Source organism: Eimeria maxima, genomic scaffold (genome assembly GCF_000499605.1).
Source record: "Eimeria maxima Weybridge genomic scaffold, Emw_scaff96, whole genome shotgun sequence".
NCBI classification, from domain to species: Eukaryota; Apicomplexa; class Conoidasida; order Eucoccidiorida; family Eimeriidae; genus Eimeria; species Eimeria maxima.
The window spans coordinates 48891-62941 of NW_013564046.1; the positions used below are offsets into that span (position 1 = coordinate 48891).

General features: G+C 47.9%; 3 protein-coding genes across 3 annotated transcripts; 2 read left to right on the forward strand and 1 right to left on the reverse strand.

The window, feature by feature from the left end:
- Window positions 1-2492: 2492 nt before the first annotated feature.
- Window positions 2493-2849, reverse strand: EMWEY_00013130 (hypothetical protein; the record flags this gene model as incomplete). Its single annotated transcript, XM_013479195.1, has 1 exon — window positions 2493-2849. One exon carries the CDS (start codon window positions 2847-2849, stop codon window positions 2493-2495), a length of 357 nt encoding a protein of 118 aa, XP_013334649.1.
- Window positions 2850-10186: 7337 nt separating this feature from the next.
- Window positions 10187-12075, forward strand: EMWEY_00013140 (hypothetical protein; the record flags this gene model as incomplete). Its single annotated transcript, XM_013479196.1, has 5 exons — window positions 10187-10252; window positions 10476-10590; window positions 11300-11354; window positions 11722-11858; window positions 11972-12075. The coding sequence occupies 5 exons, from the start codon at window positions 10187-10189 to the stop codon at window positions 12073-12075; spliced, it is 477 nt and encodes a 158-aa protein (XP_013334650.1).
- A 1014-nt stretch (window positions 12076-13089) lies between these two features.
- Window positions 13090-13782, forward strand: EMWEY_00013150 (hypothetical protein; the record flags this gene model as incomplete). The annotated part of the gene is made up of 2 exons (XM_013479197.1): window positions 13090-13193; window positions 13551-13782. 2 exons carry the CDS (start codon window positions 13090-13092, stop codon window positions 13780-13782), a joined length of 336 nt encoding a protein of 111 aa, XP_013334651.1.
- Between the last annotated feature and the right edge of the window lie 269 nt (window positions 13783-14051).

The window sequence follows — 14051 nt, forward strand, 5'->3', positions numbered from 1 at the left end:
GGGTGGTTGTTTCCCCTTGGTGTCCGAAGCTTGTGAGTTGGATCAGATGCAACCTGTTCGACTATCGTCGCTCCTATGACGTGTATTGTGCTAAGCTTCACCTTCTTCGCTGTTCTTCCCTTGTACAGCAGTGGCAGGGGACTGCGGATGCCTTATTCATTCGTTCAGCCTTTCTGGATATATAGCAACACCCCGACATATGTCTCCTCTATATGCCTCCTCCCTTAGTACTTCACTTTATGGTAATCCTGGTTAATTCCATGACGTGTATTGCAGATGGTGCGTGGTTGAGGGTGCCTAGAGCTGCCATCATACGTTGAGTAATGCTGGAATAGATTTGCATGCACAGTTTGAGCGACCCGTTGTTCTTTGGGAGAAGCTTTTAAATTGCCGGGTTGCTTGCCTCCAAGAGCCGTCATGCCCTGCAGCAGCTCGGTTCTGTGCTTTGATGCGAAATGGAGACGAAGGTGGAGGTGGTTCGATGTCAAACCAGTAATTGTCCAAATCGAGAATAGCTTTGTTTGTCGGGGTGCATGATAAGTCATGCAAACCCTTTCCCCGCAACGTCTGCACAGTCTTGAAGGCCACCTGAGTTGATGCTCTTCTCTGGATCTTGCGGCATAGATAGTAAGACTTAGAAGTCGATCGTAAAACAACCTGACTTTGCCTGACACTAGGCCTCATATCACAATCTGTATGAGGGTAGAACAGGCCGTGCTCTAGCACCAAACACTCCTACGAAGTCTTACGTCTCGTGTAGATTACGAATCTAGTGCACAGCTGCATTTCTTCACAACATCGCCTGTCGGGATGATGCGTGCCAAATAATCTTCGACCTACGGGGTGTAACGAGGCCCTCAACTCAGGCGAATCAATTTCCTCTTCACATGCGCCGGTAGTGCGACAGAACTAAACTTGTTTTTCGCCAACGGCTTGCGATTAAGCATTTTCGGTGTTGAGGGGGGTAGAGAAGCTTTTCAGCTGCACAGGTTTTGTGTTTATCTTGCCGTGTTGCCTTTCCGATGCCTGGTTGTTGACAGAAGTTGAACACTGGATCACCAAATGACACATTGTAATCGTCCTAGGCAGTGCGCTCTTGATATGTTGGCCTTTCATCTAGATCGGGGCTCTTCTGTAGTAACACCATGCTGACTTTTAAACCCTACAGGCCTTTTAAATTCCAACTGTTTTACCCTAGAATGTGAGCTGCAAAGTTCTCTACATGATATATTTATTGTCACCGCCTCCTAAATACTCCAACCTGCACTCTTGTGGCTCGGCGGTGAACGTGTGCCTCTTCCGCTAGTATTAGAGGCCTGAAGGGATACTTGTCCCGTGTTACCCTTTTTATACGGAGCCTGAATGAGATGTTCATGGATACAGAATGTGCGTGGGCTCTAAGCAATCAGTGCTTGAAGCCTCAGCTTGCTGGTGGGAAGCGTTCATGAACCGGCACATCTTGTGGCTGTAAATAATAGATTGACAATATTCTCTTTGGCTCACCTACGCCTACGTGTTGCCGTTTTAACTCAAGTGGAACACTCCACAGCTAGTACGGATGATATCAAACTGAGTCATCAGGGAAGGCTGTTGCTCATATGCAAAATGGTGGAATGTGTTTATTCCTACTTCGTTGCATCGTTGCGTCCAGCTATGTATTTGTGTTTTGAGCCTACGGTTTTTTAGGCTGAAGATTGGAACCACATCAATGCTTCATGTGGACACGAGTGTGTGCTGTATCCGCTGTGGATCACTGTATGCGTCCATTGAACACCATTACAGATTGTGCGTGCTTATCGGGAGTGTCATTAGTAGAATTGTATGAAGGATATCATGTCTCGGTGGGATAGACAGGGGATGGATGGGGCGCATTGTGTTCAGTGTTCCTACTGATCCTAATGAACCAGAAAATACTGCCAGTCCCTATACCACTCATCACGGATAGCGCATGGCTGGCAGTTGACTGGTGATCGTAGCAATGATGAGTAGGCCGGGGTATGTTCTGCTGTATATTTTGTTTTGAACGTGGCTTCCCTACACCATATACAGAGAGTCAGTACACTGCGGCGTAGATACTCTTGGTTTCATTTTTGCGCGCCAGCCGGGCAAAACGGAATGACAAAAGAGCAATTCCGGGAATTCGTCAGGCAAACGGCTGCATCAACTTTTCCAATGCGTGTAACTATGAAAGGCGGTGGGCTGGATATGCAGCAAAAGAACACTGAGTATGCTTGACACGATGTCTGATAAAACGAATGGCAACAGAAATATGGCAGGGCTCCCATCAGTGGTGGATGCCACCGTTTCTTTTGCGTGCCTTGGCAAATCAATTCAGTTTGTAGGTTGAATTCAGGATGTTTCCAAAACCACCAAAATGGACTGTGGCTATATATTTAAATAACGGGATGGGCTGCAATCTCACTGAGTAGCTTTGCAGCGTTTCGTTACTGGCGTTCTCAGGGCGTAAGTCAAGAGTTGAAGCCCCGCCACACTTACAGCCTTCGTCCTGCTGAAGTCTGCTTTTGTGTGTACTCGGCAGGGAAGTCATTTTCATTCAAACGTTCTGCGTTTACCCCAGGAGGTGCGCCTGCATTTGACATGGAAAGCGTCACCTTCTTTAGAAACGAACTGTAAAACAAGACGTTACTATCTGCGCTGAAAACCTGATATCGTGCCAGTATATTGCGCTTGCAGATGGAATTGGGTATATAGGCAGCACGCTCACTAACACTGAAGCGTTCGGAACTCAGAGAGTGGGCTTCATGATGATCGCCCTGCTCCCCCTGCCTCACGCGTTCGTGGGATTTTTCGTGTGCAACTGGGTCCCTCACGGGGGCTGTGGGTTGCATTCTACAAGATTATCGTCTGCCCATACTTAACCTGAGGCAGTGCAAACCAGAGGGAAATAGAGAGGAGCTGATGAGATGTTTCAGCTGGTGAGTCTGCCAGGGCATCCGCGAATTTTGCCACAAAAAAATTTACAGATGTCTGATCGGTCAAGGTGCACTTAAGGTGCACTCATGTTGCTGGGTGGTTGTAGCTCTCTGTTCTGTGTAGGAGGTGGGTCTGAACATACGGAACTTCCTGTGTCCCTCCAGGCTAACTATGGAACTAATGTGCCGCTGCGCAAAGCATTTAAAGCGGCATGGCGATCCATTTTGCAAGGTATTCGGCAGTGTTGATAATGATAGTTTAGTCTTACCATGGGGCTGGCACAGCGTTCACAGGTGCTGTACAACATAAATACCCTTGCATTTTGCTTTGCGGGATTGTCGATAAGGTAGCCTTAGTGACTAGGTGTTGGTCACAGGAAGTGGGTCTCAATATGTGCATGTGCTTGATCGTTGATGCATGCTAGACGCATACATGCGCGGAGCTCTCTTTCGAAGCGTTCCGGGGTGGCTGTTGCTTCGTCTCCATGGCTAGTGGTCGGGCAGCAGAGCGGCAATCTGCACCGTTGTATCGCAGCTGGTGGGTGGTCTATAACATGGCGTAGTCATTTGTATTCTGCAACGCATTCTGAAAGAGGCTGTTTAGGTTCGCACATGCATCGATGCAATGCTTGTCATTAGAGAGTGCGCCTGAGCTGCCGAAACGTTGTCGCCATGCGCTTAATACCTCAGCTAATGGTGCCCTACAGGCCATTTGGTGGAGATCCTTACATTTGGGATTTGTGGTTTGGTAAAAGCCCTAGTCTAACACCAGTGGCTGGTGCTTTAAAGCCTTTCAAAATGGGCCCTGATGCTAGTTTCGTGGAGTGCTATGCCAAGGAATTGCCATTTATCGGTTTTAGAAAGTAAGCAAAACCACGCTGCAACAATCCATCAGGTAACAGTGACTTCCTTATCGAATCGCCAGAGGTCAGTGAGAATGCAGTCAAATTGTGTGGATGTAAGATTTTACAAGCATGGCATGACCGCGTGAGTCTCTATGAGAGGCTTTGTCAGTGCCTAACGAGAAGTCATCGAAGATATGTTGAATTCGTTGCAAGCGAGTCACGGGGAGAAGTCATGGGAATACACCTCTGCCTCATGGGGCCGCTAGCGTCTCCACAGGAAGTGCGTGACTGCAAACAGTCATACATTATTTAGAGGCATATATAGAGAGGGCAGACTGCTGGCTACATGTGATCGCATGACTGTGGCTGCCACGCGCGCACCCTTTCCGTATGAAACAGATTGTGAGCTATTCACAACCATGCAGCAGAGGGTGGTACCAAAGATGCTGGGACTGACCTCTCTTCGTTCGGCAGGTGGCAAGTAAGGTATTTGTTCGTGCGCAGCTAGAGCGTTCTCTCTCGAGACGCCTGGGAAGCATTTCTTGGCGTTTGACCCTTTTTTCTTGAGGGCATTGTCGATAGATAGTAGAAATTGAGACTGCAGCGAAAATGCGTGACTTGGCAGTTGCCCTTGGAATGCCGCCCCTCTCCAAGCACAAGTGTAATAGACGGTCGTCCACATGATAATGCTTAGCGAGGAAATACGCTTCATCCGTATAGGCAATGTGAGGAGAAGAAGTGTCGCAAGTACGTTGAAGTCGAGGATATGTCTATAAACATCAAATATGAGATTCCGGGACCAATGGTCTCCACGGCCGAAGAGTGCCTGACTGTGTTGCTCAGGACGTAGGCTCCAGAAAGTTGAGCAGTCACGTTCTTGGACAGACAACCACGCGAAGTAATGTACCTACCGAATAATTTGCCATCTGGGCACTCAGCCCTCAGAAATTTGCTCTAAAGACGGTTCGTTGACTACTGTTCGAAATAGTCGCCGAAGCGATGACTGTTTAGAATCTTCACCGCGACGTCCGAGGCGTGGCCTTTACCATGCTTTTCTGAGAAACATCCCCGGATATCGTCCTCATCAGATTATGCCTCATCTCCAAAGGAGGTGAGTCGTCTCTATACTAACCGTGTGACTGCATTGGTCGAGGCAGAGTACTGAAACATACTAACCGACGCTTAGTTTTCGGGCCATGTAACTTCCCAACAGTGAATATAGGTCTGCAAGGATCCACTGGAACTGCCGAAAGCAAAACACCTCCCGCTGGCCTTCTTATTCGGACCAATTGGTATAGACAGTGAGCTGCGGGTCATTTCTGGATACAGTGGCATGTGGTGCACTGACCTGTTAAGTCTAGCCTTTGTGTGCTCTCCTGGCATATAAATAAATAGCATTTGCGTGCCATTGGATCGCTGATCCGCTTCCGGCAACAGCTAGTAGGTTTAAAAGCCACCAACGCGAGGCAGTCAAAAATCCCCTGTACTTCGGGAAGTGAAATAGCCAGTATGCAGGGAACTCCAGTGTATTGGAGCCGTTGGGCAAATTGCCGACTTCGCCTGTGTAGTATCGTTCCCTATGTAGAACGGTTTTAATTTGCTGCAGTCGGTTGCCTAGGACTCTTGTTGTATCCTCATTATCTGTGAAACCAGACAGTGAGCTTGGCTTGCATCGTTCGCAGATTGACTGCTTATAAACTACAGCAATGCGGCAATTCCTATGTGAAACGTTTCTAAGTATTGCTAACATGTATTACGGGTCCTATGGTGTACAACCATGTAGTGGACTTAGCAGGAACATTCGGTAGTCGTAGTTCGTTGCTAAACATTGTTGAGCGCAGAAGGTGAGCTTCTGCCCATATAATCAACAGCAAAGGCACCTCAATCTTTATGCAGATCTAATAAGTTAGCATGAAGCAGCCCCTCGACATTCCATGCAACCTGTGCAGGAAGTGGGTTGTCAAATAGCAACTTAATTATGACTAGCATGCAGTTGCCTCTGGCAACGGAAATCGTGTCTGTCCCTACGGGATCCACGGTGGATTTTGCCCGGCGCTGCATACATTGCTTACTGTGTTCTATGACAGCTCAGATCGTGTGTTTGACCTTGCCCAGACCATTTCTAGCTGTGTTGAGAACAGGCGGCAGATGCCATTCACGCAGGTTAGATCTATGCATCACCTGGGGCTGAAATTTCGACAAGTTTAGTAATGCGGATGCATGCTTTGCCACAGGCAGTACGCGCCGTTGTGCCACTTGCAAATAGGAATTCAAAACACCGTGGCGTACAGCTATGAGCTCTTCCACGCGTTCTGACGGTAATATTGCCAGGTGATGCTTCACTCTGCTGTACTGGCTCCAAGTACTTCTATGGTGCCTAGGCTGTGCGTTCTCATTGGCCTCTCGAGGACCAGATTTGCAGTTGGCACACCTTGATACTGCCGCCCTCTTTAGGACCTGTTGAGCCTTCGTTTTCGGACTGGTTCAGTTTCGAGTTGGCAACATCCAAGAATAGCTGGTGGGTACCCCACTAATCTATAGCAAGGCGCATCCAGGGCGTTATTCAAAATTTAGCGTTGAACGTAAGTAGCTAAAGCCGCAGCCTTTCAGAAAGCATGTGAAGGGATGACATCCACTTGTCTCCATATGCTGTGAGGCAGATGGCAAGACTGCTCGAAAACAGATAGTATGCTCCATGGGATGAAATGGGTGGAGAAGCCTAGCCTGACTATTGAGCTTAGAGGCGAATTCATTGCTCAGTGCCCTATCAATACGTGGGGAGGGTTAGGATACGTTATGGGCATGAGACCGATTCCTTGGTTTGGGTGTTCAATGCAGAAGGTATGCCTTCCAGCACGCCACCATCACTAATTAGCGCGTTACGAGTTTCAACGTGTATGTTCAGACATCCGCACCAGTGGTACTGTCCACATCTTACGAAGACCCGAATGCATGGTTTCTGTTGCATGCCACGTATATCCATTTACGTCATTCGCATAGCACACTTCTTGGCAATAACATACAGAAGCATCATACCAAAAATGTACTTGAAGCAACAGGTCGAATAATGCTGCTCTCCTCTCGATATTTGAAGCATTTTGAACTTACCCGATGGTGTCAGAGGTGCTGGTGTATTCAGAAAATGATGCATGCTCTGTGCCACAACTGTGACTACAGACAGTGAGGCATTCCAAAATTCTTCAAGTGACTTAACCAGGCAATAGGTCCTAATGTCTGTTCTCCATGAAAGGAAGACACTGCACAGAAGTGCCTTTTGCGGTTGAGTCAGCACGGGTTATCTTCCGGTTGCAGTGCAAAGTTTGCATTTTGTAGAGGGGTGCAGCTGAAGAGGCGTCTTGGTGGTTACCGCGTGGATACTCTTCACAAGATGGTGTACGTGCTTCAGCAGCTCCACCCGCTGCCTCCCCTTAATGGAATACCTTCTGTCAGAATTTAAGTTGCATGCAGCCTATATATCGTTCACTCGTTTCATTGGGAGGTTTTGCGGGACAACTGAGTAGTCTTTAGCAATTGCCCTGATATTTGCGTCTATCTGTCGACGCCAACCTAGAGAGTAAGTTACTGCTTTACACGATATGCCTTACGGATTACAAGTATGTAGTCTACTGACTCCAAGGTTTTCATGACGCAGTGTACTTTGTCTGGTGTCCTCGGGAATACGCGTTTTAACAAACAGCCCACACGTGCTACGGGAAACTACCAGCGGAAAAGGTTGAAAAAAAGCTTGTATGGGTCCAGCATCCAGTAAAATTCTTCCAATCCGAACAGATAGTAAGCTTTACCAGCAATGTCGGGAAAATGTGCAGGAAACCTAAGGTGCGTTTGAACTTCTTCGCTCCCCAAATGAAGTAGCAACATTCCGAAGATCATGCTTTCCCACTGCCTAGAAACTCTTGAGCAATATCAATATCCTTTGACTTCTTCCCAGGACGTAAGGTTTGAGTAAGAAGTCCTATACTATCTCTTTAATAATGGGATTGAGATGTCGCTTTTGATTGCAGTATCCCTTCTTCCTTCTGCAAGCTCACAGCTGGCACTCAACGGCTCTGGGGGAAAAGGTACCAGCCAGTCTCGGAGACTCATGCAAATCCAAGTGTGCGCGCTGGTCATTTTTGTCGATTCCTAAATATCTCAAAATGTCCGCATTGTTGTAATCTTGAGCATTCAGGAAGTGCGCGTCAAATAAGGATCACCTGAAATCTGGTGAACGTTTCGATGCAGCGGTTTCTGAATGAGACACGATCCGTTGGAGCGCAGTTCCCGTTTGCCTTGCAGAATGCGACAGGTGCACTGGGAAAGCTGACCGAGAAAATGGGATAAGAGCACGCAGAATTGTGTGCAGCTTGCCGAATAGTTTCTGCCCGGCTTCTTCGTTGTCTTGAAAGCGGCCTTGAACAAGCAATAGGGAAAGCGCAACCACACTCTGCTTCAGAAAGTGTGCACGACCCGTTTGAAGGCGCATCGATAGTTCCTGTGGAAGAACACCTAAGAGGTTGGCTGCTTCTTCAAGCTGCAGCATCGTGGATTCTCTGAGAGGTCGGTACGACATATCCCTTCCTTTTGCCCTTATAGTTTGTACGTCATTCACTAGTAGTTGCGCCATGCATAGCGTGCTCTGGATCGAAATCAAATGCCAACGACTTCACTTGTAGTGAACGCAGAGAGGGTTAGGAGCTCGGTATAGCAAGAGGTACCGTCTGCAAGCAAAGTGCATTGTACGGGATCAAGATGTTTCCTTTTTCTGCATGGTCCTGCTTTTGTCTCTACTTCAGTTCATTGCAGGTTTAACCAGAACTACTTTACCTTTGTGCGATGCGTACAGTGGATTGTCCCCCCGTTGGTTGTTGTTCATCCGAGTGTGTGTACGCTCTCTCGATGCAGGAATTGGTGGGGATGGGATAAACGATAGTTTGTTCTAGACACCGAGGAACTCAGGCAGTGCGCTGGCTAGTGTATTCTGAACTGACAGACTTGCCTTAGTGGTGACTCTTCGCTTTGCTGGCACGGAACGGGCCGCGTGTGCTTCGAAGCTGCGCCGTGCCATTTTCTAACAAGCGCTGTTTGCTGTGTTGTGGTTTTCTCACCATGGCCGCTTCATTTAGGCGACACTTATGGAAATAAATTGAGTGACCATATGTTATAGTGTCATTTCAAACAGACTGTAAGTCGGAGACCAGTAAGACAGTGCGCTGTTGGGCGCATCGACGGAATGGGTTTAACCGTCACATTTCAGAACTGGCCTATTGTGTGCAGAATCCCTACAGCAGCCATGCATGCTACTTCGGCTCACAGGCAGTAGGTGATAGACTCCGTCTCTTGCCTTGCCTTGCCTTCTTACAGAAGGCGTTCGGCGGCCTGTTTTGAAGGTAAGAATGTCTCTTCTGCAGTTTGTGGCGAACTCTTCATTCAATATGATAAATTTAATATTCCACGCAGCGCTGTTAGTGCACAATTTCTTGCACGATTCTTTTGTGGAGATTAGGCAGTACGCGGTAACAGCAACGCTGCATCCATTCTTAAAGGGTTGCATGCTGGAAAGTGCATGCTCTACATTTGTTGAGAGACTCATGATTTCGTGGATGAGCGCTACGCCGAGAAAAGGAGGTGGGTTCACTTTCGTGTTTCTGTCTACGGTTTCAGGATAAATGATTCGAAAGCGCCCATGCAAACAATTTATTCGAGAGGGGGATTGTTTGATATATCTATTTTCACGCATTCTCAGTCCGAGCCACCACTCAGTGTGCATCAAAGAGCATTCAGTTACAGCAGCAAACATTAGAAATGCTGCCTTGTTCGGCTTCACCGCAGCTACTAATTTTTACCTATTTTCTGAGCTAAAAGGGTTCAGTAATAGTTGACTCCCACGGTGTGACGTGCGCTGTGTACAAATCACTTTCGTTGTACGCCACTGGCAGCATCCTGTGGTGCGCTTATTAATAGGAAGTGCGTAGACTATCTCGGCCTATCGGAACTGCCTGCTTCACACTAGCACCTTTTTTTTTAATATCCGCTCGATCTTCACAGCTCTATTTAGGCTATCGTAATTTCTGAGCTGCTTTTTATATCGCTCGTTTTAATGCAAAGCTCCGGGTTGTGCTTTGCATGGCGTTCACTCTGCTGTCTTGCATTGAACGATGATTTGGATTAGTTTGTGCGCTTTCCTTTTCACTTAGCCGTTCCTTTGTATGAATGACCTTCTGTCCCTATGGCCTGAAACAGCCTTCGCACTTGCGCGAAGGGACGCAAATGCCGATCTCTACTAACGGCTGCTTGATAAGAATATACAAACTGTGTGATACCATAGTAGAATTCGCCCACATACCGAATATGCCATTTAGTTCGGAAGAATCAGTCTGCCCCAAACTAGTCAGAAGATTGCCCATTCAAATGAGCAATTTTGATGCAGAAAGTGAGTGTTCCCCAGGGCGCGAACTCATGAGATGCTGCCGATATGTTAGAGCACAGCTCCATTGTAAAGTTGCACGTTGCTGTGTGTTAGGCTTGGAAGCTCAAGAAGTCAGCAAGTCTTACTGCTGATAGTGTTTGACGTCCAGAATGTGAGTTCGTAGTGGAGAGTAGGCTACTGCTTACTCCTGTCATGCACTTTCTGCGCTCCAAACCACCTTGCCGTTCAAGGTAGCATCTCTGCGTGTGACTGCTACTCTTCGTCTTTAAGGTTAAGTACAGCCCGACAAGCAAGGACTTGGCTTCCATGCACTATAACGTGGACTTCCGTGTAGCAGGCATGAGCGACAGATCACCTGTACGATCGCCTGAACTTCTCCCAGTTGGTACGTTCCTGTCACTTCGCATGCTGAAGTACCTAACCTTTTGGATTCAAAGGCATATGCAATTTCACTTGGGTTTAAATTGAGCATACACCCAACATTATTATGTTTGAGGAAATGCCCTGTGTAGTATTCATGGTTGCGACCATGTGGTAACACCATATCTAGATAGACGAGATGCTTCGTGAACTACGTTGGTCTCAGGAAGTTAGTTGAGTGTTTCACAGTGCTCGACACTAGCGAAGAAGCACCATGACTGTGGCTTGCCTCAACAACTATAGAACGCCGTGTTCTGCCCTTAATGGCTCGCTACACAAGCGCTTACGCTGGCAGGTGATCACTATATATGCGACCAAGCGGTTTGAGTAACGAAGCGCTCCAACTATTTCTGGTCGTGGTCCAGGATGTTCGTCCGAAACAACCCATGTAGAGAGTCAGGCAAGCTCTTGATTGTCAGTGAAGCTACACGGAAGAATTTGCAATTAGTTCAGTTAAGGTACTGCCCAGCATCAAGAGCCTTTCGAAGATATCGATGGTGGCTGTCCCTTGACAGAAAGTTCGCCTGCGTCTCTGCGTCCCTAGTACTCGCACTCCCTCACCTTTAGGGCGGGAAGAGCAGGTGTAGTGCCGGAGCCTCGGTCAGCATAGTTCCTACGTTTCGAGGTGCGTTTGGCTTATATTTTGCAACGTGTGCCATCTGCGTGGGAGAAAGGCTTTCAACAGACCACCCGCGAACTTGGCATGATTTTGCAAGGTATTCCATCCAGGTAGACCGGAGGCAACTTGGCTGAAGGGTGTTTTGGAATCAGCTGGTGGGTCGTTGATCTTCTGAACAACGTGCAAAGGGAATTTTGCTCGTTTGTTATATATGTATACTGGGGCGATGCCTCATCCCCCATCTCTTTGGATTACGGTGTGGTCGAAGGGAATCACCAAATAAAATGTTGCCAAGACAGTTTGACGTCTTACCTCTATCGCATGGCGTACAATGCTGCTCAGTAGTCTGCTTCAAATTTGGTTGTTAAATCAGTCGTTGCAGGCGCCCAGCAAAATTAACAGAGATGCATGTTGACCAAATTTTGTAAACCACTAGGTAACTTTGCAGGCTTGCTTGTCCGTGTGCGCTGTGCTCAGAAAGTCCGTGGTTGGAAACGCCTTGGCAGCCCGCCGTGATACGAACCATGTGATAAGTGGCCCATCCATAGACGTTGAAGGGTATACTTCGTCTATTGGTTGTCCTCATTCTGATGTACTCAGGCCGTACGCTGTTGGTAAAGGGCGAGCCAGCAACGATGACTGGCATGAGTGCATGAACATTGTGATGCCACAATATCATTTGCATAAGATCCGTTGATGCGCAATGTTGCTTGGTGACCCTTTTCAGGGAGTAGGTTGAGGACAGCATTGAGTGGGGCAACACGACAGCAAAATCCACGGGCCGTGCGCATAGGAGGTATTCAGAGGGAAAGGAAGGCCTACTCAGGTTGAAGCAGCCCCTGGTAGCAGCTCCTATAGTGTGTCCCAATGACCCTGTCCAGGACGTGTGTTCAATGTTTGGCACTACCAGAGGCAGAGCCGTGGCAAGCACGCCTACCGCATGACACACATTCCTAACCCAAGGAGCCGTCACCACCGGCCACCAGCTGGATCTACGGTTGGTTATCCAGGGCGACGGGGCAACGGTTGATGCGCTTTCAGATTGTGCGTTGTTGCCCAGCTTTTGGCTTCCTTACTTCTCTTTCAGAAGCGTATGCAACTTCGTATTACCCACCAACTTCGGTTCACACCTGTGAATCCCTTGGAATTGCCTGGAAACTTCCTCCGGAGATTCTTAGTCGTGTCAACCCAGGGCGTGGGTCCTTCCCACTCTTCAGGTGCCTTTGTACCCTCGTAGTGGCTGATGCTGGTATTCTGCCAAACCATAAAGCAGTTCCTGTTTTCCGCACATGTTTGAACCGTATTGTGACTCTGGGAAAATGTATAAGCATCTTTAACGCAACGGAGACCGAGAGATGAGCTCACGTCTTATAGGTTGCCTGCAGGCATCTAGTATACACAGAGCGTGTGTCAAGAAACGCACCGCAGTTCGTCGGGGTTTTGTACGAGGTTAGCCCTAGGTATGACGAGGTACCCTTAGCCGCCTGCTAACGGTGTTACTCTTGCAATTTCCTCCAATGGCAGCTTGTAAGCTTCAACAGTTAGAAAAGGGCGGCTGTAGCAAGATTGTGAAATGTGGAGGTGCCCGCTGCTGTTGTAGGATAACGTTTCGAGGACACCGTCTCTAACTAGAGGTACCGAGAAGGTCTATTCGCGCAGACTGTTTCCTAGCCTCCAGGGAAGTAAAGCAATCAGATCTGAAAACTCACATCTTCTGAAAACGCATCTCCATTTCCACTGATGGCCTCAGATCGTGCGTTTACGTGACCAGCTGCGATGTTTATTCGTGAGCTGAAACAAATGCACAGGCTCCGTTAAGGTGAAGAAGCACTGGGTTTGGTTCCGATGCAGCAGATCTTTATGGACTTCTGGACGCAATACAGACTGAGGCCGAGTAGGGACGGCTCTCTCACGTTGATATGCTCAGCAACATTTGCTTGCTCATATCAGTCAGGGGTGCAACTTGTACGGGCAGACAAATTGGTGAAAGCGTGCCTCTGCATGTCCCAGTCTCCCATAGCCTAAACGCCTCTCAATTTGTTGGGGAAATTAGGACGCCTCATAAGGATTTCTGCTTGTATCAGGCCGTGCGTTCATTAGCGGGTACTGAGAGGCGCTTATAGTAGCTGAAGGAAAACAGAAGGTTAGAGAATTGACCACAACCTCAGCAGACCTGTTGCCGTAGTGCCTGTTACATAAGAAACGGTTCTCACACCAAACGATAGGGGGATGCGGTTGCTTGTCCTCCACACAGTGTAGAGTGCGTAGAAATGACTCTTTCTCATGGATTATTCGTCTTTTCGCAGGATGTGCGTGCCTTTCCAGAAGATGTCTTTGTGCAATAGGCTTTATGCTCTAGGATTGCACTGGGGAACACCGACCGTGGGCGCCATTGCAAATCAATTTACGGAATTACGTTTTGTTGAGTGCCTTGAGCGGATGGATGCAGTTGAAGGAGGTGGGTCCCAAGGCATGGCGCTTACAATGGTATTCTACGTTGCCGTAGAATATTTCGTGGGTTTAAGATCAAATATGTGACACGGAAATGCATTGGTATATCCCCAGTGCATATCAGTAGTTCGCTCGAACTCGCTGAACTTGGTCAAGGGCCAGTATCTTGGGAGAGTCTCAACTAAGTGGTTGAATAGCTGCATAGCTACGGCAGCGTTCCGTGCATGTGTGGCCTATCATATCTCGAGTAAATCTGCAGGTTGATGTAGTACACACCTTCAGAAAGTGCGTTTCAACGGACCGAAGAGAACACAGAGGCTGAGAAACTAATATATATATATATATATATATATATA